This window comes from Nycticebus coucang, chromosome 22 (assembly GCF_027406575.1).
Source record: "Nycticebus coucang isolate mNycCou1 chromosome 22, mNycCou1.pri, whole genome shotgun sequence".
In the NCBI taxonomy this organism is placed as follows: Eukaryota; Metazoa; Chordata; class Mammalia; order Primates; family Lorisidae; genus Nycticebus; species Nycticebus coucang.
In genome coordinates this window covers 25,847,278-25,873,565 of record NC_069801.1, presented here as the reverse complement: position 1 = coordinate 25,873,565, position 26,288 = coordinate 25,847,278, and the positions used below count along the sequence as shown (strand labels likewise).

The 26,288-nt window shown below is 49.5% G+C and overlaps 1 protein-coding gene and 1 non-coding gene across 3 annotated transcripts in view; one reads left to right on the top strand and one right to left on the bottom strand.

Annotated features, from left to right (window-relative positions):
- Positions 1 to 5,848: 5,848 nt before the first annotated feature.
- The window catches only part of LCK (LCK proto-oncogene, Src family tyrosine kinase), a 30,432-nt gene continuing 9,992 nt past the window's right edge, over positions 5,849 to 26,288 (bottom strand). The window contains exons 1-12 of one of the 2 annotated variants that reach the window (XM_053575569.1): positions 18,922 to 19,049; positions 18,072 to 18,153; positions 17,813 to 17,903; positions 17,454 to 17,552; positions 17,192 to 17,295; positions 16,931 to 17,080; positions 16,525 to 16,677; positions 16,205 to 16,384; positions 12,424 to 12,500; positions 12,185 to 12,338; positions 11,970 to 12,101; positions 5,849 to 6,504 (exon numbers count right to left, since the gene is read on the bottom strand). In XM_053575569.1, the coding sequence (XP_053431544.1) occupies positions 6,302 to 6,504; positions 11,970 to 12,101; positions 12,185 to 12,338; positions 12,424 to 12,500; positions 16,205 to 16,384; positions 16,525 to 16,677; positions 16,931 to 17,080; positions 17,192 to 17,295; positions 17,454 to 17,552; positions 17,813 to 17,903; positions 18,072 to 18,153; positions 18,922 to 19,026 (1,530 nt within the window). In that variant the 5' untranslated portion in view covers positions 19,027 to 19,049 and the 3' untranslated portion in view covers positions 5,849 to 6,301. Of the gene's footprint in view, positions 6,505 to 11,969; positions 12,102 to 12,184; positions 12,339 to 12,423; positions 12,501 to 16,204; positions 16,385 to 16,524; positions 16,678 to 16,930; positions 17,081 to 17,191; positions 17,296 to 17,453; positions 17,553 to 17,812; positions 17,904 to 18,071; positions 18,154 to 18,921; positions 19,050 to 26,288 lie in introns of those variants that run through there. The other variant, XM_053575570.1, reaches the window with a different exon arrangement.
- On the top strand, positions 11,548 to 11,654 carry LOC128575771 (U6 spliceosomal RNA). The gene has a single exon (XR_008377163.1). It is a non-coding gene; the product is annotated as a U6 spliceosomal RNA (small nuclear RNA).

Genomic DNA, 26,288 nt, shown 5'->3' with positions numbered 1-26,288 from the left:
TGTCTATGAGCAATAGGGAATGGAGAGAATTATGACAAAGGGAGAATCCATGCCCCATCTCAAGCGGCTAACCCACTACTCAGCTTCTGGAGGACAGTTAAACCTAATGTGTCCAAATCTTCCTATTTTTCAAGAGAAAGCAAAAACTTGAGTTTTATGCAAAAATTTTCGTGCCCCAATTTTAGAAATTGGTTAACTCATTCTATTTTTAAGACAGCAACAGGAACCATCCTTTTAAAATCTAAGTCAAGGCTCAGCACCCAATGTATCTTATACCTATAATCCTAGTACTCTGGGGAACTGGGGCAGGTGGCTTGCCTGAGCACAGGAGTTTGAGACCACCTGTCTCTACTAAAAATAGAAAAACTGGGTGGTGCCTGTGGCTCAAGGAGTAGGGCGGTGGCCCCATGTACCAGGGGTGGCGGGTTCAAGCCTGGCCCCCAAAACTGCAAAAATAAATAAATAAAAATAAAAATACAAAAACTTAGCCAGGTGTTGTGACAGGCGCCTGTAGTCCTGGTTACTTGGGAGGCTGAGGCAAGAGGATGGCTGGAGCCTAGGAATTTGAGGTTGCCATGAACTAAGCTGATGCAACTGAGGGAAACTCTTTCTTTTTTTTTTTTGTAGAGACAGAGTCTCACTTTATGGCCCTCGGTAGAGTGCCGTGGCCTCACACAGCTCACAGCAACCTCCAACTCCTGGGCTCAAGCGATTCTCTTGCCTCAGCCTCCTGAGCAGCTGGGACCACAGGTGCCCGCCACAACGCCCAGCTATTTTTTTGGGTGCAGTTTGGCCGGGGCCGGGCTTGAACCCGCCACCCTCAGTATATGGGGCCGGTGCCCCACCGACTGAGCCACAGGCGCCGCCCAGGAAACTCTTTCTTAAAATAAATTGATTTTTTTTTTTTTAGAGATAGAGCCTCACTTTACCGCCTTCAGTAGAGTGCTGTATCATCACTGCTCACAGCAACCTCCCCAACTCCTTAGGCAATTCTCTTGCCTCAGCCTTCCCAGTAGCTGGGACTATGGGCGCCCGCCACAGCGCACAGCTATTTTTTTGTTGCAGTTTTGCCAGGGCCGAGTTTGAACCCACCACCCTCAGTATATGGGGCCAGCGCCCTACCCACTGCGCCACAGGCACCACCACCCCCACAAAACAAATTTAAATAAATAAATAAATAATAAAATCTAAGTCAGATCATGTACAGCTTTGCAGAAATCCCTGCAAACTCTCCTCAAAATGGCTTCTGCAAAGGCCACAAGGCCTCAGGCCCATAGATCTTTCCCCTTCTCAGAGCATGTCAGGTCAGTTCCAGACTCCAGCTAGTCCCTCTACCTGACTGCTCCTTCCCCCATACGAGGTGGTGGTCTCCCTCATTTTCAAATCTTTGCTCTAGCTGGGCGTTGTGGTGGGTGCCTGTAGCCCCAGCTGCTTGGGAGGCTGAGGTGAGACAATCGCCTAAGCCCAAGAGCTGGAGGTTGCTGTGAGCTGTGATGTCACAGCACTCTACCGAGGGCGATAAAGTGAGACTCTGTCTCAAAAAAACAAAATCTTTGCTCAAAACTCACCTTCTGTTTTTTTTTAAGACAGAGTCTCACTATGTTGCCTTGGCAGCAGAGTGCACTGGTGTCACACAGCTCACAGCAATCTCCAAATTCTGGGCTTAGGTGATTCTCTTGCCTCAGCCTCCTGAGTAGCTGGGACCACAGGTGCCCGAGACAACGCCTGGCTATTTTTTTGTTGCAGTTTGGCTGGGCCGGCCTTGAACTCACCACCCTTGGTATATGGGGCCGGTGGCCTACCTGCTGAGCCACAGGCACCACCTCAAAACTCACCCTCTCATTGAGGCTTCCCTGACCGCTTCCTATGAAATTGGAAACCTCTCCCGTAACTATGACATTCCTAACTCCACTTACCCTGCCTATTCACCCGCCTCAGCCTCCTGAGTGCTGGGATTACAGGCATTAGCCACCACACTGGCCTGTTTTTGTTTTTTCTATAGAGACAGGGTCTAGCTTGTGCTCAGGCTGGTATGGAATACCTGGCCGCAAGTGATCTTCCCACTTACACCTCCCAAAGTGCTAGGATTATAGTTGTGAGCCACGGACTTGGCTAATTCAATATTTTTATTTTATTTTATTTTATTTTAAGCTTGCTTGTTCATTCTTCGTTTGAAGTACTTTTTTTTTTTTTTTTTTTCCATTTTCTTTCTTCTTTTCTTTGAGATGTTCTTCCTCTGGCGATGCTCTGTCCCCTTGCCTTCCCAGTAGCTGGGATTACAGACGCCCACCACAACGTCTAGCTGTTTTTGATGTTAGTAGAGACGGGGTCTTACTCTGGCTCACTGCTGCTCATACTGGTCTCAAACCTCTGAGCTCAGACAATCCACCTGCCTCGGCCTCCCACAGCGCTGGGACTACAGGCATGAGCCACCATGCCCGGCCTAATTCAATATATATATATATATTTTTTTTTGTAGAGACAGAGTCTCACTTTATGGCCCTCGGTAGAGTGCCGTGGCCTCACACAGCTCACAGCAACCTCCAACTCCTGGGCTCAAGCGATTCTCTTGCCTCAGCCTCCAGAGCAGCTGGGACTACAGGTGCCCGCCACAACGCCCGGCTATTTTTCAGTTGCAGTTTGGCCGGGGCTGGGTTTGAACCCGCCACCCTCGGTATATGGGGTCGGCGCCTTACCGACTGAGCCACAGGCGCCGCCCTCAATATTTTTTTATAATGAACTTGATTGCATGCTAATTTTTTTGTTTGTTTGTTTTGTTTTGAGACAGAGTCTCATTATGTTGCCCTCGGTAAAGTGCCATTGTGTCACAGCTCACAGCAACGTCAAACTCTTGGGCTTAAGCAATTCTTTTGCCTCAGCCTCCCAAGTAGCTGGGACTACAGGGGCCTGCCACAATGCCCAGCTATTTTTTAGTTGTAGTTGTCATTGTTGTTTGGCAGGCCCGGTCTGGGTTTGAACCCACCAGCCCCCGTGTATGTGGCTAGCGCCCTAGACACTGAGCTACAGGCACAGAACCAACTAATTCAATTTTTTAAATTATCCTTAAGGTGAGGCTGGGTGCAGTGGCTCATGCCTGTAATCCTAGTACCTGGGAGGCTGAGGGGGAGGATCCTAGGGGAATCAATCAAAACAAACAAAACACCAATCTGAAGACAGTTATTGATTTCTTTGTTCTTCTACATTCCCACTGCTAGCTGGGCGTTGTGGGACTCCAGCTACTCGGGAGGCTGAGGCAAGAGAATCGCTTAAGCCCAGGAGTTGGAGGTTGCTGTGAGCTGTGTGAAGTTACGGCACTCTATTGAGGGCCATAAAGTGAGATTCTGTCTCTACAAAAAAAAAAAAAAAAGTGAGATTCTGTCTCTACACTCCCACTGCTTCACTTTACTAGCCTTAAAAAAAAATGTCAGGCATGATGGCTCACTCCTGTAATACTAGCACTCTGGGAGCCTGAGGCTGGCTGACCCCCACCTGAGTTCAAGACCACCCTGAGCTAGAGTGAGACCCCAGTCTCTAAAAATAGCCAGGCATTGCGGCGGGTCCCTGTAGTCTCAACTACTTGGGAGGCTGAGGCAAAGTGAATCCCTTGAGCCCAAGAGACTGAGTTTGCTGTGAGCCATGATGCCACGAACTCTAATGGGGGCCACAAAGTGAGATTGTGTCTCAAAAGAAAAAAGGAAGAAACTGAGATCACATATAGCCCTTGAGTCAATAAAAAATGCTATTGTTGGGCGGCGCCTGTGGCTCAGTGAGTGGGGCATCAGCCCCATATGCCGAGGGTGGTCGGTTCAAACCCAGCCCCGGCCAAATGACAACAAAAAAATAGCCGGATGTTGTGGCGGGCACCTGTAGCCCCAGCTGCTCGGGAGGCTGAGGCAGGAGAATCGCGTAAGCCCAAGAGTTGGAGGTTGCTGTGAGCCATGTGACGTCATGGCACTCTACCCCAGGGCAGTACAGTGAGGCTCTGTCTCTACACACACACACAAAAAAAATGCTATTGTTGGCTCTGCACCTGTAGTTCAAGCAGCTAAGGCGCCAGCCAGCCAGAGCTGGCGGGATAGAATCCAGCCTGGGCCTGCCAAACAACAATGACAACTACAACCAAAAAAAGAAAAAATAGAGTGGTGCCTGTGGCTCAGTGGGTAGGGTAGCATCCCCATATACCAAAGGTGATGGGTTCAAATCCGGTCCCAGCCAGCTAAAAAAGCAGTGGCAACTGCAACAGAAATAGCCAGGCGTGTGGCAGGTGCCTATAGTCCCAGCAACTCGGGAGCCTGAAGCAAGAGAATTGCCCTAGCCCAAGAGCTGGAGGTTGCTGTGAGCTGTGATGTTACAGTAGCACTCTACAGAAGATGACAAAGTGAGACTTTGGTTCAAGAAAAAAAAAAAAAAAGGCTTGGCACCTGTGGCTCAAGCGGCTAAGGCACCAGCCACATACACCTGAGCTGGTGGGTTCGAATACAGCCCAGGCCTGCCAAACAACAATGACGGCTGCAACCAAAAAATAGCCGGGCGTTGTGGTGGGCACCTGTAGTCCCAGCTACTTGAGAGGCTGAGGCAGGAAAATCACTTGACCCCAGGGTTGGAGGTTGCTGTAATGCCACCGCACTCTACCTAGGGCGACAGCTTGAGGCTGTCTCAAAAAAAAAAAAAAAAAAATAGGCAGCGCCTGTGGCTCAGTGGGTAGAGAGCTGACCCCATATACCGATGGTGGCAGGTTCAAATCCGGCCCTGGCCAAACTGCAACAAAAAATAGCCAGGCGGCTTGAGCATGCATTCCAAACTTTTAAAAGAAAAATAAGGCGGCACCTGTGGCTCAGTGAGTAGGGCGCCGGCCCCATATGCCGAGGGTGGTGGGTTCAAACCTGGCCCTGGCCAAACTGCAACAAAAAAATAGCCGGGCGTTGTGGCGGGCGCCTGTAGTCCCAGCTACTCGGGAGGCTGAGGCAAGAGAATCACGTAAGCCCAAGAGTTAGAGGTTGCTGTGAGCTGTGTGATGCCATGGCACTCTACCGAGGGCCATAAAGTGAGACTCTGTCTCTACAAAAAAAAAAAAAGAAAAGAAAAATAAAAAATAGCCGGATGTTGTGGCAGGTGCCTGTGGTCCCAGCTACTTAGGAGGCTGAGGCAAGAGAATCACTTAAGCCCAGGAGTCGGAGGTTGCTGTGAGCTGTGACGCCATAGCACTCTACCCAGGGCAACAAAGTGAGACTCTTGTCTGGAAAAAAAAAAAGCTATTGTCCTTATATAATGGAGAAGAAAGTCCTGTGACACACCATCTCCTAGGAGGTTCCAGGTGGGGGTGGCCCTGAATACTTTGGGGAGGAAGCCAGGAGCATGGTCCCATTTATAAGTTCACAGAGCCCATACACTTGAGTTGTACAGACCTCCTCTCCCCTCACCATCACCAGGACTAGAAAAAGTTCAGATATGCCCTTGTTTAGTTTAGTTTTGTTTTGTTTTTTTTTAGACAGAGTCTTACTTTCTCACCCTTGGTAGAGTGCCGTGGCGTCATAGCTCACAGCAACCTCAAACTCTTGAGCCTAAGTGATCCTCTTGTCTCAGCCTCCCAAGTAGCTGGGACTACAGGCGCCCGCCACAATGCCCAGCTATTTTTAGAGACAAGGTCTTGCTCTGGTTCCTACTGGTCACGAACCCGTGAGCTCAGGCAACCATCCACCTTAGCCTCCCGAGTGCTAGGATTACAGGCATGAACCATCACGCATGGCCCCAAATATGCACTTACTCCATCTTTCATTCCAACTCAGGGCAACTCTGCTTCCATCTTCTGGACCCAAACTACCCCCAACGAGGAAAAGGTGAGAGTATAAAGCAGAGAGGTGTACAGCCTTCATCAACAGATATTTATTGAACTCCTGATATGTGCACCAAGGAGGAGCACACAAGACGTATTAGACAGGGTCCCAGCCCTCCAGGAGCTTCTGGATGACCTAAGAAAGGAAAAGGGGGTGGGGGCAGAAGCTGGTATCAGTCACAGGCCTCTTTCCCCTCTCTGTGGTCTTGGGAAATAGGAGGGCCCAGGAAGGGACACCTTGGACAGTGTCCAAGACATACACATAAAGGCTACACTTGTACAAGACACATGTGCAGAGTCCACACAACTACAGGACACATATACAAGCCACAGATGTGTGTCTCACATAGGCGGGATTCATGTCAAGAGTCCGTATGTGCTTAGGCCAGGTGGGCATGGCACAAGAATTCCATCTCCCCAAGCCAGGTTGGCAAGCTGGGGGGGAGGACCCTGGGCCAGCTAGGCCTCTCAAGGCTGAGGCTGGTATTGGCCCTCTGTGGCCGTGAAGAAGTCCTCCAGTACACTGCGCAGGTAGTCAAAGGTGGGCCGGTCCTCTGGGTGCTCCTTCCAGCACAGCATCATGAGGTCATACAGTTCCTCTGGACAGTTATCAGGTCGTACCATACGGTAGCCTCGCTCCAGGTTCTGAATCACCTCAGGATTGGTCATCCCTGGAGGATGATGGGAGAAAGGACATCATGGCTCCAAGCATTGGAAGCCCACAGGCAGGGGTGATGCTCAGTACATTTCTTTTTTTTTTTTTGAGACAGAGTCTTACTTTCTCACCCTTGGTAGAGTGCCGTGGCGTCATAGCTCACAACAACCTCAAACTCTTGAGCCTAAGTGATCCTCTTGTCTCAGCCTCCCAAGTAGCTGGGACTACAGGGGCCCGCCACAATGCCTGGCTATTTTTTGTTGCAGTTGTCATTGTTGGTTAGCTGGCCCCGGCCGAGTTTGAACCGCCAACTTTGGTGTATGTGGCTGACACCATAACCACTGTGCTATGAGCTCTGAACCGATGCTCAGTACATTTAACTGGCATGATATAAGCACCAATCCAAAAGGATCTTGGACTTCATCAATGGTAAGGCCACATTAACAGCACCTGCTACATGTCAGTCCCACCACTCAGAGCACCTGGTCTAAAGTAACACTCAGTAACACACATGTTAGTTGTGGGACCTTGGATGAACCAACCTACCTCTTGAGCCTCAGCTTCCTCAACTGGAAAATAAATAGTTGTTGCTACCTCAGAGTTATAAGGATTGAATGAGGTAGTGCACATAAAGGCCTGGATCAGAGACCCTTCACAAAGGGTACCTGTGATGATGATGATTATTATTTTTTTTGTTGTTGTTTTTGTAGAGACAGAGTCTCACTTTATGGCCCTCGGTAGAGTGCCGTGGCCTCACACAGCTCACAGCAACCTCCAACTCCTGGGCTTAAGCTATTCTCTTGCCTCAGCCTCCCGAGTAGCTGGGACTACAGGCGCCCGCCACAATGCCCGGCTATTTATTTTTGGTTGCAGTTTGGCTGGGGCCGGGTTTGAACCCGCCACCCTCGGTATATGGGGCCGGCGCCTTACCGACTGAGCCACAGGCACCGCCCTGTGATGATGATTATTATCTGATGGGAACGATGGCATAGTCAGGGTCCAGGACAGGATGGGAGCCCACAACCAGGATAGCAGTAAGGTTTCTCCAGTTTTAAGACTAGGCACATGAGAATACTCAACAGGAAGCCAAATGGATCCCATTTCCCAGCAAAGCAGAATCTGCTTGGGGCTTAGGTTTGTGATTCAGATGGAATAGTCTTTGGGCTCATTCCCTCCCTTTATGCTAGTCCTGGCTTCCCTGGCAGCCTTCTGGCATGTAGACCCCCAAGAAGTGCTCGGGAGAACTGGACAGTCACACCAATGACATAGCTCCCTATTTTTTAATTTCCCACATAGCCTTTGGTTTCACCTTCGGTCTCCCAAGAGAGGATTGTGACATGCAGTCCCCAAAGACCAAATCCTTACAGGATCCTGCCAAAATAGAAATTTTGCTCCTGCAAAGCTTGTGGCTGGACCCTGGTTAACAGAGACCCTTCTTACCCAGGCCTTGCCCCTGGGAAGCCTCTACTTATTTATCCCTCACTTTTTCTTTTTCTTTTTTTTTTTCTAAGACAGAGTCTTTTTTTTTTTTTTTTTTAAAGACAGAGTCTCACTTTATGGCCTTCAGTAGAGGTGCCGTGGCCTCACACAACTCACAGCAACCTCCAACTCCTGGGCTTCAGTGATTCTCTTGCCTCAGCCTCCCAAGTAGCTGGGACTACAGGTGCCCGCCACAACGCCCGGCTATTTTCTGGTTGCAGTTTGGCCGGGGCCGGGTTTGAACCCGTCACCCTCGGTATATGGGGCCGGCGCCCTACGGACTGAGCCACAGGCGCCGCCCGTTTAAGACAGAGTCTTACTTTATTGCCCTCGGTAGAGTGCCATGATGTCACAGCTCACAGCAACCTCCTACTCTTAGGCTTAGGCGATTCTCTTGCCTCAGCCTCCTGAGTAGCTGGGACTATAGGCGCCCACCACAACATCTGGCTTTTTTTTTGTTGCAGTTTGGCCAGGGGTGGGTTCAAACCCGGTATATGGGGCCAGTGCCCTATCCACTGAGCCACCGACACCACCCTCCACATATTTTTTGGGGGGGAGACAGAGTCTCACTATATCACCCTCAGTAGAATGCTGTGACGTCACAGCTCACAGTAACCTCAAACTCTTGGGCTTAAGCCATTCTCTTGCCTCAGCCTTCCAAGTAGCTGGGACTACAGGCACCCGCCACAATGCCTGGCTATTTTTTTGTTGTAGTTGTCATTGTTGTTTAGCAGGCCCAGGCCAGGTTTGAACCTGCCAACCACTGTGTATGTGACCAGCGCCCTAACCACTGAACTACAGGCACTGAGCCTATCCCTCACATTTCAAAATCAAGATTACCTAGTACTCTGGGAGGCAGAAGCCAGAGGATCCCTTGAGCTCAGTAGTTTAAGACCAGCCTGAGCAAGAGTGAGAACCCATCTTTACTAAAAATAGAGAAAACTAGCTGGGTGTCGTGGTGGGTGCTTGTACTTCCAGCTACTCAGGAGGCTGAGGCAGAAGGATTACTTGAACCAAGGAGTTTGAGAATTTGAGGTTGGTGTGAGCTAGGCTGATGCCAGGGCAGTCTAGCCTGGACAACAGAGTGAGACTGTCTCCAAAATAAATAAATTAAACAAACACACACACACATATCCCACAGACCCACTTTGGTTTGGACCTACAGTGTTTTTAAACAATTTGAGTCAATCACTAATATTTGGAAACAAGCAAATATTCCTGAATCTCCAGGTCTGAGCTTCTCTTTAAAAACAAAACAAAGCAAAAAAAAAAAAAAGTTCTGGTTTTTGGACACCTGTGCCTTAATGGTAACCATCTGCTGCAGCAGCTGCGAGTTCACCAAGGTCCCCATTTCTCCCACTTCCTTCTTGACCCTGATGCCAGAAGTTAGTTGCCATTCACCATCATGCTTTCATTGTCTTTTTTCTTCTAATAGAGATATTCTGTATGGGTTCACTTCAGTGGGTACAGAGAAGCAGTGAGGACTCTTGGCAGGACAACTGGACCGTGTTTCTTTTTTTTCTTTTTTTTTGAGACAGTCTCAAGCTGTCACCCTGGATGGAGTCCCATGGCATCACAGCTCACAGCAACCTCCAACTCTTGGGCTTAAGCGATTCTCTTGCCTCAGCCTCCCAAGTAGCTAGGATTACAGGCACCTGCCACAATGCCCAGCTAGCTTTTTTTTTTTTTTTGGTAGAGATAGAGTCTCACTTTACGGCCCTCAGTAGAGTGCCGTGGCATCACACAGCTCACAGCAACCTCCAGCTCTTGGGCTCAAGCAATTCTCTTGCCTCAGCCTCCCGAGCAGCTGGGACTACAGGCGCCCGCCACAACGCTGGGCTATTTTTTTGTTGCAGTTTGGTCAGGCCGTTACTCTTGGTATATGGGGCCGGCGCCCTACCCACTGAGCCACAGGTGCCACCCTCTTTTTTCTTTTTTTTTTGGTTGTAGTTGTCATTGTTGTTTTTGACAGGCCTGGGCAGAATTCGAACCCGCCAGTCTCGGTATACTGGCTCCTTAGCTGCTTGAGCTACAAGCGCCAAACCTGGAGTGTGTTTGTAGCTCCCTCACTGTCCCTGGACTCTCTGAGGGGGCAAATCCAGGCCAGGGAAGTCCTTCAACCTCTCACTTGCTTCCAAGATGTCTTTACCTTGCTCTGGGGATGTGGAAATTTTCAAATCCAGCTACTGTGTGCTCCATGACCTCCATACTGCTCTTTGTGTTCTATTCCCTTTCCCCAGCGTTTCTCAGCAAGTTCCTTTAAAAAAATTCTATCCCTGGCTCAGCACCCTCAGCTCAGTAAATAGGGATGGGCCACATACACTGAGGCAGGAGGGTTCAAGCCCAGCCCGGGCCTGCTAAATAATGACAACTGTAACCAAAAATTAGCCGGATATTGTTGACGGGCACCTATAGTCCCAACTACTCAGGAGGCTGAAGCAAGAGAATCACTTGAGCCCAAGAGTTTGAGGTTGCTGTGAGCTAGGACATGACAGCACTCTACAGAGGGCAACAAAGTGAGACTCTGTCTCAATAAAATAAAATGTAAATAAATAAATAAATTTTCTATTCCTACCTTGGCTGAATTCAATGATAAAGGGCTTTGTCCAGGAGATAGGGTGTGTTTACTGAGTACCTACTATGCGTTACTCTTTCACAAACAATCTCTCATTTTTCATATCAGGGAGCTAGGGCTCAGAGAAGCGAAATGACTTGCCCAAAGTGTTAATAATAGCTTAGGCTAGCTCGGTGCCTATGGCTCAAGTGGCTAAGGTGCCAGCCACATAACACCTGAGCGGCAGGTTCGAATCCAGCCCAGGCCCACCAAACAACAATGACGGCTACAACCAAAAAAAAAAAAAATAGCCGTGTGTTGTGTCAGGCGCCTGTAGTCCCAGCTACTTGGGAGGTGGAGGCAGGAGAATCACTTGAGCCCAGGAGTTGGAGGTTACTGTGAACTGTGATGCCACAGCACTCTACCCAAGGCAACAGCTTGAGGCTCTGTCTCAAAAAAATAATAGTTTAAGCCTGGTCTGGTGGTAATGGGTTATCAGAACTTATTAACATTAGTGCCACTAGAGTTGGTATACAACCCCCAACTGGCTAAAAAAAAAAAAATAATAATAATAATGGTAAATAAAATAAGCATATAGTAGGCCAAGAACATATAACAGATGAGAAAAGAAGGAAAGATCAGATCAAAGCCAAACCGAACGTGAGCATCAGTGGCAGGTCTGACAATAAAAGGCAAGCCTCTTGCCTCCTAGGCCAGGTCTACTTCTACCATACCAGCCTGCCTGCGCCAGAACTAAAGACAAGAGCTGAAGACAGGGGTGGCGCTTATGGCTCAGTGAGTAGGGCGCTGGCCTCATATACCGAGAGTGGCGGGTTCAAACCTAGCCCCGGCTGAACTGCAACCAAACAAAAAAAAAATAGCCGGGCGTTGTGGCGGGCGCCTATAGTCCCAGCTGCTCGGGAGGCTGAGGCAAGAGAATCGATTGAGCCCAAGAGTTTGAGTTTGATGCCACAGCTCTCTACTGAGGGCAACACAGTGAGACTCTGTCTTAAAAAAAAAAAAGAGGTGCTCGCTTCGGCAGCACATATACTAAAATTGGAATGATACAGAGAAGATTAGCATGGCCCCTGCGCAAGGATGACACACAAATTCATGAAGTGTTCCATATTTAAAAAAAAAAAAAAAAAGAGGGCAGCGCCTGTGACTCAAAGGAGTAGGGCACCGGCCCTATATATCAGAGGTGGCGGTTTCAAACCCAGCCCCAGCCAAAAAATACTGCAAAAAAAAAAAAAAAGAGATAGAAAGAGAGACAGAAGCCCATCCCAGGAGATGTTGCATCTTCTTGAGGATCTAGAGTCAAACCCCCAAGACGATAGAGGAGATACAGCTAGAAAGATTCAGATTATGAGCGTGGGAGGAAGTGAATAGGAAGACATGGACTCGGTGCCCTTCCCATCACCCTTTCGATTCCTGCCCATGGTCCTGACCTGGGTAAGGGATGCGCCCATGAGTGACAATCTCCGTCAACAGAATCCCGAAAGACCACACATCCGACTTGATGGTGAATGTCCCATAGTTAATGGCTTCTGGTGCTGTCCACTTAATGGGAAACTTGGCTCCTGAAGGCAGGCAGAGTGAGGGCACATGGGTCTGCTTGACCAGACCCTGCAGCCCCCAGACCTCCTTCATTTCCCACACCTACCCTCCCTGGCTGTATATTCGTTGTCCTCAATGAGGCGTGCTAGGCCAAAGTCTGCAATCTTGCAGCTCAGGGTGTCAGACACCAGGATGTTGGCAGCCCGAAGGTCACGGTGGATATAATTCCGCTCTTCAATGAACGCCATGCCCTCTGCGATCTGCAGGCCAGACACAGGTCAATAGCCCTGAGCCCAGCATCCCACTAACCTGTACCCATGACCAGCCCCTCACCAGTCTCCTTACTTGGGCTGCCATGTCCAGAAGTTTACTGATGGTCAACTTGATGCCTGGTGGGGTCTTGAGAAAATCCACCAGACTCCCTGTGGGCAGAAACAAGAGTTGCTGACCCAGGCCAAGTGAGGTGGCTCACGCCTGTAATCCTAGCACTCTTGGGAAGCTGAGGCAGCATTCCTTGAGCTCAGGAGTTCAAAGCCAGCCTAAGCAAGAGCAAGACTCCCATCTCTACTAAAAATAGAAATAATTAACCAGGCATTGTGGTAAACACCTATAGTTCCAGCTACTAGGGAGGCTGAGCCTAGAGGATCACTTAAGCCTAGGAGTTCGAGGTTGCTGTGAGGTACGCTGATGCCATGGCACTCTAGCTTAGGCAACAAAGTGAGACTCTGTCTAAAAAAAAAAAGTATTCTTGACCCAAGTTGCCTCAGGGGGATGTCCTCAGACCCCTCTTCCCCAACAGGGGTTCTAGAAGCAGTGTCTGACACGTTGAAAGGAAGAGTAAGGACAATTCTGATATGAGGACAATTAAGGTCCCAGTCCATAGTGGAAGGGTGGGGTGGGGTGTATGGGATGGGGAGAGCTAAGAAAGGGAAGGAGGGAGGGGGTGGGGGGGTCAAGAGGTGTGGTACAGCTTTTGGAGGTGGGACATAAATAGAGAGGGTCCTGGGTAGTGCCTGTGGCTCAGTGAGTAGGGTGCTGGCCCCATATACTGAGGGTGGTGAGTTCAAACCCAACCCTGGCCAAACTGCAACAATAAAAAAAATTAAAAAAAAAAAAGAAGAGGGTCCTTAGCTAACAAAATCAATCAGTGTAACCTGGTTCTATGTACCCTCAATGAATCCACAACAATAAAATAAAAAAAAAAAGGAAGAGTAAGGAATAAGAATGGAGGTCATGTATTCACCAGGAGGATGCCCAGGATACATGAAGATCTTTTCTGGGGGGCCACGATGGGGCACAGTTGGAAAAGTTTGTAAGCTTTTTGTCACCAAATTTCTCACCTAGGTACCCTTTGTTCATCTCTTTATCTTTTCTCTCCCCCCATCCTGCCTCTTTCACTTCACACACCGAGACAATTTTGAGCCTTCTCTCAGCTCAAAGAGAGATCCCCACCTCAAAGCCTCTTATTTCATCTCTGCCTACTAAATAGTCTCTATTTCTTTCATAACCCAGCTAGACTACCCTCTAGGAAACCTCTCTAGATCCTACCAGGCATAATCAATCACATCATCATCTACACTCCACTGCATATGGGAACATTCCCAGAGCACAAACTCTAGTTTTCATGGTGCCCATAACTAAAATCTGGTTTCCCAGATGGCAGGAACCTCCTTTATCCACCCATGTTCGTAGGGCCCAACCCAGAGTAAGGAACAACAGTGTGCTGAATGTATTGAATGGAGAACATAAGGAGATGCCTGGGGGTGTGAGGAACCATCTCTTCAGTAGTGAAGGGCAGCTGGAAGAAGACTATGGATGGAAGTTGCAGGAATGGAGTGAGTGAACACTAGCCTTTCCCTAGAGACTAAAACCCTGTGTGAGCATGACAGCAAGCCCAGCAGCCCCAATACAAGTGCTGAGTAGTAACCAAAGATAAAGAGGTCTCACCAGACACAGCAAATATGTGGACACATACTGCCATTCCTCTGTTGTGTCCATGACAAACATTAGTAACCATTCCCAGCACTTACTTCCAATGAACCTCAGAATCTTCAATCCAGCACCCCAAACAAATACCGATCAAACTCGTATGCGATAAAACTTGTTTGTCATTTCTAGAACCAATTAGCCAATTAACCTCTTGTTTCCCTTTCTTTTATTTTTATTTTTATTTTATTTATTTATTTATTTTGTAGAGACAGAGTCTCACTTTATGGCCCTCGGTAGAGTGCTGTGGCGTCACACAGCTCACAGCAACCTCCAACTCCTGGGCTTAAGCGAGTCTCTTGCCTCAGCCTCCCGAGTAGCTGGGACTACAGGCGCCCGCCACAACGCCCAGCTATTTTTTGGTTGCAGTTTGGCTGGGGCTGGGTTTGAACCCGCCACCCTCGGTATATGGGGCCGGCGCCTTACCGACTGAGCCACAGACACCGCCCCTCTTGTTTCCCTTTCTAAAGGAAAGTCAGATCTTGTACTGACAAAGAATCAGAGTCAGATAACAGCTAACTTATGATTTTTTTTAATGCCAGCTGGAATTTTATTTATTTATTATTTTTTATTTATTTTTGTATTTTTTTCAGCACAGTTTCTTCTCCTCCCCCAAACTCAGATGCTGGAGATTATTATTATTATTATTATTTTGAGACAGTCTATGTTGCCCTCAGTAGAGTGCCAAGGCATCATAGCTCACAGCAATCTCAAACTCTTGGGCTTAAGTGATTCTCTTGCCTCAGCCTCCCAAGTAGCTGGGACTACAGGCACCCACCACAACGCCCAGTTGTTGTGGTTGTCCTTGTTGTTTAGCTGGCCGGGGCCAGGTTCAAACCCGCTAGCCTCAGTGTATGTGGCCAGCGCTGTAATCACTGTGCTACAGGCGCTGAGCCATATTTATTTATTTATTTTTGAGACAAGAGTCTCACTCTAGGGCGGCGCCTGTGGCTCAGTCGGTAGGGCGCCGGCCCCATATACCGAGGGTGGCGGGTTCAAACCCGGCCCCGGCCAAACTGCAACCAAAAAATAGCCGGGCGTTGTGGCGGGCGCCTGTAGTCCCAGCTGCTTGGGAGGCTGAGGCAAGAGAATCGCTTAAGCCCAGGAGTTGGAGGTTGCTGTGAGCTGTGTGAGGCCACGGCACTCTACCGAGGGCCATAAAGTGAGACTCTGTCTCTACAAAAAAAAAGAGTCTCACTCTATCGCCATAGGTAGAGTGTTGTGGCCTCCTCATAGCTCACAGCAACCTCAAAGTCTTGGGCTCTAGCAATTATCTTGTTTCAGCCTCCCAAATAGCTGGGACTACAGGCTCCCACAACAGTGCCAAAATTCCCAGCTAATAACAACTCACGTATTGATCAGTTAATGTAAGACAGGCACTGTTCTAACTGCTCTATGTGCATTAACTCTTTCACCCTCACAAGACCCTATGAGAAGTTACTAGCACGTTATTACCACCATCATACAGATGAAACCATGGCAGAGTGAAGTGATATGATTATCCCAAAGCCATATAATTGTGAAGCCAGAATTCTGACCCAGGCAGTCAGATTCCAGAGCCCTCCTTAATGAATATTCTGTATTATTCCTGGGCCAGTCCATTTAGATTTCTGCTGTTATCCTTGGGGAAACTGAATGCCAGAGACAGTGTAGGCACTTGGCCTATGACACACAGCAAATGGAGTGTGAGCAAAGCTAAGGCTAGGAACTCATATCCCTCCTCCTGGGCTCTCACTCTGTCCAACAGCAGACCAAGGGAGGTGGGAGACTCCTGGCTTTGGGAAGCAGATCTGCCCTCCCAAGTCCCAGGAGCAGAAGGGAAAGAAATGGGGCTAGGAACCACTTATTTTTTGAGATCAAGTTTCCTGAGATCAAAGTAAGGCTTTGAATAAGGCAAACAGGACTGCAGAGCAGGGAAGATTGAGGTGAATGCTCACCCAGAGACTGCCACCTTAGGCTGAGTCTCCAGACAGGCTCAGACAATACACTTTCTTTGCACCCCTGGAAGTGAGTCTTTAGGGGCCCAGGAAAGCAAAAGAAACCTTTAGTGTTGGAGCAAAGGAAAAGGTGTATTCCCACTCTTCCTCAGGGTCAGAAGGAACAGCAGTTTCCCCAGCAGTGGGTTCAGGGTGGCACGCACCATTCTCCATGTATTCAGTGATGATGTAGATGGGTTCCTGGGTGACCACTGCATAGAGCCGGACAAGCCGCTGGTGCTGCAGCTGCTTCATGAGGTTTGCCTCAGCCAGGAAGGCGTCAGGGGACATGCTGCCCTGCTTCAGGCTCTTCACTGCCACCTTTGTGTGCCCATTGTAGAACCCTGGGTGTGAGGAAGGAAGGATTCAGGCAGTTGCTGGTGCCCCATGTTCCTAGAGCCAGGCAGCTGTCCTGGGACTCTCACCACCTCAGTCTATGCCTCCCTTCTCCTCTTCCCCTGCACTCGTGGAGGTCCATACTCACCCATCCACACCTCCCCGAACTGGCCAGCCCCCAGCCGCTCCACCAGTTTCAGCGTCTCTCTGGGAACCTCCCACTCGTCCTCCCACCAAGGCTTCTGGGGCTTCTGGGTCTGGCAGGGGCGACTCAACCGTGTGCACAGCCCGTCTGAAGCATCTACCAGGACAAGGGAGAGGGGAGGGCTGTCAAAATGGCAGGCCTTGCGTGCCTCCAACAGCTCCCGCCTCTCCAAGTCTCCATCTAGGGAAAATGGACTAGCAGGGGAGGTGTGGGACTGTCACCCGACGTCAGGGGCTGTAGGTACCACACCTCACCCACTGCGGGGAATGAAGAAGTGCACTGAAAGATGGATGGAGGGTACCCCAGGAGGCTGACAGAGCGCGGGTGAGGGGGTTCTGCCCAGGCTCACTGGTGTAATGGCGGACCAGTTCATGCAGACCGGGAAAGGTGATGCGAGGGGAGATGTAGAAGCCGCCCTTGTCCAGGTTACGGATCTTGTAATGTTTTACCACCTCTCCCTGGTTCTGGTCGAAGTCCCGGACCGATAGTGAGAACGATCCTGAATGAATGGATGGATGAGCCAAGGGAAAAACGCAAAGGGGAAGGAACCCCGCCCGCCGCCACGTGGCTCCCCTTGGGCTCGGCCCGGCCCCTCTGCCCAGCGGCTCACCGGCGGTGCTCTCGCTCTCCCGGATCAGGAAAGAGCCGTGCGTGTTCCCAGGCGCTAGGAGCTGCCTCTCCGCATCCTTGCGGCTCAGGTTTTTGAAGAACCAGCTGCCCAGGCAGAAGCGAAGGCAGTTGGCTGTTCGTTCATTCCTCTTCTGTCACCCTCAAGCATTCACCACCACCCCCAGGACTACTCTCCTGCTCCTGGATCCCTCGATCTGCTCACACCACCCACCCTACCCCGCCCACGACCAGTCTTCGCTCACGGTTCAGGCTCCAGGCTGTTCGCTTTGGCCACAAAGTTGAAGGGGATGAAGCCTTCCAGGCCCGTGGTCAGGGACTGCGCCTTCCACCACTCGCCGCTCCTGCGCCACGGAGGCGGGTCAGTGTGGCCTGCTCAGTCACTGCTCAGCCACTGCTCAGGGACTCAGCTGGAAATCTTCCCTCAAAGACCCCAGTTCCGCCAGCTCCCTAACCCCCACCCTGCCCTGGCACAGCACTATGAAGTCTCCCATCTTGGCCCAGGGATGCCCACCCCCAGCCAGTCAGTAGCTGCAGGAGGGCTGGGATAGGGGGGTTCCTTGCTCCCTCCCAGACTCCTCCAGGGCGTGTGTGGGGGACTCACTGCTCCAGGATGCGGAGCTGTTCACCCTTTTGGAAGCCCAGGTCTCCATCATGAGAGGGCTCATAGTTGTGCAGAGCAATAACCAGGTTGTCTGTAAAGACAGTGGGTGTCAGAAAGCATGGAGGCCTGGAGTTTCCTGGTGGGGGACCAGACTAGGGGCAAGAGGGGAAAGACAGGGTATAGGGTGGGGTGAGGGGGAGGTGATGGTTAACCAAGAATCCACAGGCCTTATCTTTCAGGCCCTGTTGGCTGGGGTCACCTTGCAGTGGGGAGGCTGGTGGATTGGAGCCCTCATAGGTGACCAGTGGGTCCCGCACGTCAGAGCCATTTCGCATGGGCAGCTGTGGGGTGGGGGAAGAGGGTGGGGTCAGAGGACAGAAGACTGTCCCAGACCCTGGCTCCCCACACCCTTGCTTTCTACTGCTCCATCGTGGTGGGTTTTATCCGTCTGTTTACTAACTACTTGCTGTGTGACCTTAGGAGAGTCCGGTAGAGTGCCATGGCCTCACACAGCTCACAGCAACCTCCAACTCCTGGGCTTAAGCGATTCTCTTGCCTCAGCCTCCCGAGTAGCTGGGACTACAGGCGCCTGCCACAACGCCCGGCTATTTTGTTTTTGTTTTTGCAGTTCGGCCGGGCTGGGTTTGAACCCGCCACCCTCCGTATATGGGGCCAGCACCCTATCCACTGAGCCATAGTTGCCGCCCCTCTTTTCCTTTTTTTTTTTTTTTGAGACAGAGTCTCACTTATTAACCCTTGGTAGAGTGCTGTGGTGTCACAGCTCACAGCAACCTCCAAATCCTTGGGCTTAGGCGATTGTCTTGCCTCAGCCTCCCAAGTAGCTGGGACTACAGGCACCTGCCACAATGCCCGGCTATTTTTTTTTTTTGCAGTTTGGCCGGGGCTGGGTTTGAACCCACCACCCTGGGTATATAGGGCCAGCACCTTACCCACTGAGCCACAGGTGCTACCCTGGGCCTCTGTTCCTTTCTTACTCCAGGGGAGAGGGCCACTCTGTTATTTCAAGGGCCTATAGTGGTCCATTTCTTCCTCCTGGGTTGCATATTCCACCCGACTCCCTCACCAAGATCCCTTGTCTTGCCTCTTACCGTGGCCTTGCCATCCAGTGGGACTATGGGATAATGGCAGTTCTCACAAACGTCAATGCTTTCCATCCAGTCGTCTTCAGGGTTTGAGCTGCAGCCACAGCCCATGGTCCCTGAGAAAATGGAGAGTAGACTGAAGGGGCTCCCCCAAGATCTGCTCCCCCAACATCACCTATCCTGGGGCCTTGCCCTAGGAATTTCCAAAAGTACCTGAGACTGTCAGATCCCAGGGCCCCCATTCGCCAGCCACAGAAAAGCTGAAACGGGGACCCTGGCTCTTGACGGGTGTTTCCTCTGAGTCCTCAGGCTGCATGTATATTCACACCAGGCCCCAGGCCCAGATGAGCCCTAGGCTCCACCCTCCCACCTGGGATGGGCAAACCGCCACAGGCACCTTTGTCAGTCTAGTTACCCACTTCCTGCCTCTCCCTCCTCCCTCGCCCCCTGCCAGTGTCACATGTCGGGGGACTACCTCCTAGAGATCCCCCAGCACTGGAGGGAATATCCAACTTTTGATCAGATCCCTCCTACAAGAGAGGGGTGGATGCCCCACTTCCTAATTGCAATTCCTCTTTCCAACACAGTAGCTGAATAAAAGACTCCTCCTACCAAAGTCAGCCATCAGGCCTCTGCCCCCTCACCCCTCACACCCATGCAGTTTCTTTCAGGGATTCCTTCAAACAAGGTCTTGCTTCTCCCCAGCAGAAAATCCTTCAGTGGCCCTGTTGGCCATAACTTTTTTTACATGTTTACCTGTTTTAGCAGTGGAAATTTTTTGTCAGATAAAGTCAAGCAGAACCCCATAGAATAAGCAGGCAGAATTGGAGCTGTTCCGCTGAAGCAGAGAGGGCCCTCACTCTGAAGGCCCTGGCAATCCCTGAGACACCTCCTTACCTAGGGCTGCCCCTCAGATAAAGCACGAGTTCTCAGGGAAAGTTTATTTATCAGGGATTCAAGACCCTTTAATATCAAGTTCAAAACCATCTCTTCAGTCTGTTCTACTAAACACATCACACACACAGGCACCCACACACACTCACACAGCTTGTGTTCTGAGCTACTCTTTCTTTTCTTTTTTTTTTTTTTGCAGTTTTTGGTTGGGGCAGGGTATGAACCCGCCACCTCCAGTATATGGAGCCAGCGCCCTACTCACTGAGCCACAGGCACCGCCCCCCTGGCTAAATTTTAAATTCTAATTTTAGAAACAGGGTCTTGTTATGTTGCCCAGGTTGGTCTCAAACACTGGAGTTCAAGCAGTACTTCTGCCTTGGCCTCCCAAAGGGCTAGGATCTTAGGCATGAGGCATCATGCCCAGCCCTGAGCTACTTTTGCCTTTCCCAAACACCTCACACTATTTTCTTACTTCACACTTTTTTTTTTTTTTTTTTTTTGTAGAGACAGAGTCTCACTTCATCACCCTCGGTAGAGTGCCATGGCATCACACAGCTCACAGCAACCTCCAACTCCTGGGCTTAAGTGATTCTCTTGCCTCAGCCTCCCAAGTAGCTGGGACCACAGGCGCCCGCCACAACGCCCAGCTATTTTTTGGTTTGCAGTTCAGCCGGGGCCGGGTTTGAACCTGCCACCCTCGGTATATGGGGCCGGCACCCTACCGACTGAGCCACAGGTGCCGCCCTACTTCACACTTTTGAACTTGTGGTTCCCACTAGCCTTAGAATGCTCTGTTGTTGAACTCTAACTCAACCTTCAAGGCTCAGCTCAAATATCACTTGCTATTTTTTTTTAATTTGAGACAGAGTTTCACTCTGCTGCCCCAGGCTAGAGTGCTGTAGCCTTAGTCTAGCTCACAGCAACCTCAAATTCCTGGGTTCAAGTGATCCTCCTGCCTCAGCCTCCCAAGTAGCTGGGGCTACAGGTGCCCAGCCATGCCTGGCTAATTTTTTCTATTATTAATAGAGTCAGGGGACTTACTCTTGCTCAGGCTGGTCTTGGACTCCTGAGTTCAAGGGATCCTCCTGGCTCAGCCTCTCAAAGTGCTAGGATTACAGACGTGAGCCACTGTACCCAGCCAAATATCATTACTTTATGAAGTGTCCCCAATACTCTTTGCTTCTCTCTCACCCCAGTCTCCTATAATATTCTACACAGACCATCATCATCAACTTAGGGCTGAGTTCCATAATTACTAATTTATGTGTCAGTCCCACTGCCTCTTCCATCTTCTTGATGAGACTGGGGATTCATCAAGAGCAAAAGCTATAAGCCGGGCACGGTGGCTCACGCCTGCAATCCCAGCACTCTGGAAGACCAAGGCGGGTGGATTGCCTGAGCTCACAGATTCAAAACCAACCTGAGGAGACTGAGACCCTGTCTCTAAAAATAGCCGGGCATTGTGGCCATGCCTATTGTCCAAGCTACTCGGGAGGCTGAGGCAAGAAGTTCTCTTGCAAGAGCTCGAGGTTGCTGTGAGCTATGATGCCATAGCACTCTACGAAGGGTGACCAAGGGAAGCTCTGTCTCAAAAAAATAAAAATGAAAATAAATAAATAAAAATAGCTGGGCATTGTGGCAATGCCTTTAGTTCCAGCTAATGGGAAGCTGAGACAAGAGAATAGCTTGAGCCTAAGAGTTTGAAGTTGCTGTGAGCTACAATACCACAGCACTCTACCCAGGGCTGCAGAGTGAAACTCTGTCTCAGAAAAAAAAAGAGAGAGAGAGAAGGAGATGAGCTAGGGGGAGAGGCCAGTGGAAGGGGCAGAAGGAATCTAGGCTGGAGATCATAGGACTAGAGCTGGTACCTGATCCAGGCTGAAGCAGGTGGAGAAGGAAAAGGAGCCATGAGGCCTTGGGCTAGAATTTTTTTTTTTCTTTTTTTTGCAGTTTTTGGCCAGGACTGGGTTTGAACTCGCCACCTCTGGCATATAGGGCCGGCACCCTACCCCTTTGAGCTACAGGCACCACCAAAAGTTTGGAGGTTTTTTTGCAGTTTTTGGCCAGGGGAGTGTTTGAACCTGCCACCTCCGGTATATGGGACTGGTGCCCTACTCCTTTGAGCCACAGGGTCCACTCCCTTGGGCTAGAATCAAAGAGAGCATTCTGGCAGGACCTATATCCAGGACTGAATCTGGGCCCACCAGAAAGTACCTGACATCTTTTAAGACTGAGGCCAAAGGCTCGGCGCCTGTAGCTCAAAAGGCTAAGGTGCCGGGCGGCGCCTGTGGCTCAGTCGGTAAGGCGCCGGCCCCATATACCGAGGGTGGCGGGTTCAAACCTGGCTCCGGCCAAACTGCAAAACCAAAAAATAGCCGGGTGTTGTGGCGGGCGCCTGTAGTCCCAGCTACTCGGGAGGCTGAGGCAGGAGAATCGCTTAAGCCCAGGAGTTGGAGGTTGCTGTGAGCTGTGTGAGGCCACGGCACTCTACCAAGGGCCATAGAGTGAGACTCTGTCTCTACAAAAAAAAAAAAAAAAAAAGGCTAAGGTGCCAGCCAAATACACCAGAGCTGGTAGGTTCAAATCCAGCCCAGGCCTGCCAAACAACAATGATAACTACAAACAAAAAATAGCCAGGCATTGTGCTGGGCACCTGTAGTCCTAGCTACTTGGGAGGACAAGGCAAGAGAATTGCTTAAACCTAGGAGTTGGAGGTTACTGTGAGCTGTGATGCCAAAGCACTCTACCTAGGGTGACAGCTTGAGGCTCTGTCTCAAAAAAAAAAAGAAAAGACTGAGGCCAAAAACTAGAAAAAGTCAGGCTGTGTTAAGTTAAGCCTAGGGAAAGGCTGTGACTCTGGTGGGTATCTGGCCTCTACAATTTCCTTTATGGCCTCCCAGCTGAAGGTAGTAAATCTTGCCCTCCATAAGTCTGTGAGCGCTGGAATGTAGTGCCTGGCAACGATCTTAAGATCCCAGGATCTGGCAATACTAGAGATTGTTTTGTTTTGTTTTGTTTTTTAGAGACAGGGTCTCACTCTTGCTCAGGCTGTTCTTAAACTCCACTGAGCTCAGGCAATTCACCTGCTTCGGCTTCCCAGAGGGCTAGAGATTATTTCAATTAGTGGCACTCAGACTAGAGTTTACACCATCCCAGAAGACCTTGGAGGCCTTTACATTATTTCAGTATTTCAAAAATCTGAAAGGAGGGCAGTGCCCATAGCTCAGTGGGTAGGGCGCCGGCCACATACACCCAGGCTGACGGGTTCGAACCCAGGCTTGGGCCAGCTAGACAACAATGACAACTGCAACAGAACAATAGCCAGGCATTGTGGTGGGCACCTGTAGTCCCAGCTACTTGGGAGGCTAAGGCAAGAGAATCGCTTAAGCCCAAGAGTTGGAGGTTGCTGTGAGCTGTGACGCCATTGCACTCTACTGAGGGCGACATAGTGAGACTGTATCAAAAAAAAAAAAAGCTGAAAGGAAATTGTACTAGGATTTGGTTAGTTTGTCAAATTGTATTATTGTTTCTTCAATGCATATCTAGTTAAGTCTGATTAAAATTTGAATTAAAAAAATTAGCATCTAGGGTGGTGCCTGTGGCTCAGTGGACACCCACCCCATATATTGAGGATGGCGGGTTTGAACCCAACTCTGGACAAACTGCAACAAAAAATAGCTGGGCCTTGTGGCGGGCGCTCATAGTCCCAGTTACTTGGGAGGCTGAGGCAAGAGAATTGCTTTAAGCCCAAGAGCTGGAGGTTGCTGTGAGCTGTGATGTTATAGCACTCTACTGAGGGTGACAAAGTGAGACTCTGTCTCTAAAAAAAAAAAAAAGCATCTAAATGAAGGAATGTAGTAGGTAAAAACTTCAAAATCGTGAGATTCAAAGGGGACAAAGAGTGTAGGAGAGGAAATAGCAAGAATCCTTGACAGGGAAACGTTTAGGAAGCATTAATGTAATTTTTTACCAGCCTCATTTTATAGATGGAAAAACTGGGGTATCAGAGATGTTCAGTGATTTTCCCAAGAACACACTGAGGTTTCTTGCCAGAGGCAAAACTCAAATCGGAACTCTATGTCCTTTTTTTTTTTTTTTTAATTTTCCTTTTAATTTTTCTTTTGAACTCTATGTCCTTTATCAAGGTACTCTCCCCCACTCTCCAGTCCCTGGGAAGTCTAAAGGGGATGGGAGATGCAGGGGTGGATCCTGAGAGGTTAAGGAGAAGATGACCTGTAGGAGGTCTAACAGGGTGGGGTCTACTCCCCATCAAAAATGTGACCATCATGCTCTTAACAAAGGTTTTATCTTCCAAGACATTTCTCCCTTACCTGGAATGTATATTTCTTTCTTTCTGTTTTTTATTATTATTATTTTGTGTGTGTGTGTGTGTGTGTGTTTTTTTTGGCCGGGGCTGGGTTTGAACCCGCCACCTCCGGCATATGGGACTGGCGCCCTACTCCTTGAGCCACAGGTTTCTTTCTTTCTTTCTTTCTTTCTTTTCTTTTTTTGAGACAGAGACTCAAGCTGTTGTCCTGGGTAGAGTGCTGTGGCCACAGCTCACAGCAACCTTCAACTCCTAGGCTTAAGCGATTCTCTTGCCTCAGCCTCCCAAGTAGCTGGGACTACAGGCGCTTGCCTCAATACCTGGCTATTTTTTGGTTGTAGTTGGCATTGTTTGCAAGGCCCGGGCTGGATTTGAACCCGCCAGCTCTGGTGTATGTGGCTGGTGCCTTAGCCACTTGAGCTATGGGTGCTGAACCTGGAATGTATATTTCTGCCTGCATATTTACTTGACTGGTAAATGCAAGTCTGTGCATATGGAGGCATATTAGTGAGTACTGTTCTTATGTGTGCACATTTGTGGATTTGCAGAAGTCTGTGAGAACTGAGGGATGTATAACAGATTTGGGGTGTGTATATATAAGTGCCTGTCCCTATGTAATTGTGAGGTCATAAAAGCATACATCTGGGCTCAGCGTCTGTAGCTCAGTGGTTACGGCGCCAGCCACAAGCACTGTGGATTCGAACCCAGCCCCGGCCTACTAAACAACAATGACAACAATAAAAAAAGTAGCCTGGCGTTGTGGCAGGTGCCTGTAATCCCAACTACTTGGGAGGCTGAGGCAAGAGAATCACTTAAGCCCAAGAGTTTGAGGCTACTGTGAGCTGTGACACTACAGCACTCTGCTAAGAGCAACATAGTGAGACTCTGCCTAAAAAAAAGCATACATTTATACAAAATGTGGGTCTCAGGCCAGGCATGGTGGCTCACACCTGTAATCCTAGCACTCTGGGGGTCCAAGGCCAGTGGATTGCTTGAGCTCCAATTTGAGGTCAGTCTGAGCAAGAGCAAGACCCCATGTCTACTAAAAATAGAAAAACTAGTTGGGTGTCGTAGCAGGAGCTTATAGTCCCAGCTAGTCGGCAGGCTGAGGCAGGAGGATCCCTTGTGCCCAGGAGTCTAAGATTTCCGTGACTTGGGCTGATAGCACAGCACTCTAGCCTGGGGAACAGAATGAAACTCTGTCTCTGTCTCCAAAAACAACCCCCCCCAAAAAATGTGGTCTTAGTTTAATAAAGGTTTCTGGGCAGCCAAAATGGTCTAACCAGGTTACTAAATGAGGTCAGTAAAAAGAAAATAAAAATTAAAGCTTAATATAAATTTCTCATTGAAAGAAAGAAGAGGGGGGAAAAAAAGAAAGAAAGAAAAATAGATCCAAGTAATCCCCCGGGCTCCCAGAAGCAGCAACGAGGGCAGATTCTGGGGTGAATGAACAGGACGTTTTCTTCTCCCAACTCAGGAATCCAAGGTCAATAGCGAGAATTTTGTAGAGTTTAGGCTGCCTCTGACTAGGACCTGTAATGGTCAAACTCAAGGCTGCCCATGGTCCAAAGTACACTTTGTGCCAGTTATAAAAGGGCCACCCACCCCTCCATGGAGTTTCAAACCTAGAGAGGGGAGTGAGAGCTGGATTTAACCTTGACTCCTTGCTCCTCAACACAACGCCCAATTTGCCCAACACACAGTGCCTTGCTCCTTGTATATAATTGATACAAACTCCACGTGACATGAAGCTCCTGGACTACATTTTCTGATCCCATGGGTGTTTATGGATCATATCACAATGAGTTCTAATTCTTGCAAAATCATTCACTTTTTTTTCTTAGAGACAGGGTCTCACGATGTTCAGGCTGGAGGACAGTGGCTAGTCACAGATGAGATCATAGTACACTGTAGCCTCAAGCGATACTCCTGCATCAGCCAAGACTCCCTCACTATTTTTCCCCCCTGAGACAGGTTTGAGGGTCGGGCTCTTGTTCTGTCGCCGGAGCTGGAGTACAGTGATGTGATCATAGCTCACTGCATCCCCGAACTCCTTGGCTCAGGCAGTCCTCCTACCTCAGCCTACAAAGTACAAGTATCAAGGACTATAGGTGCATACCACCACACCTGACTAAGTTGTTTTTTTTTTTTT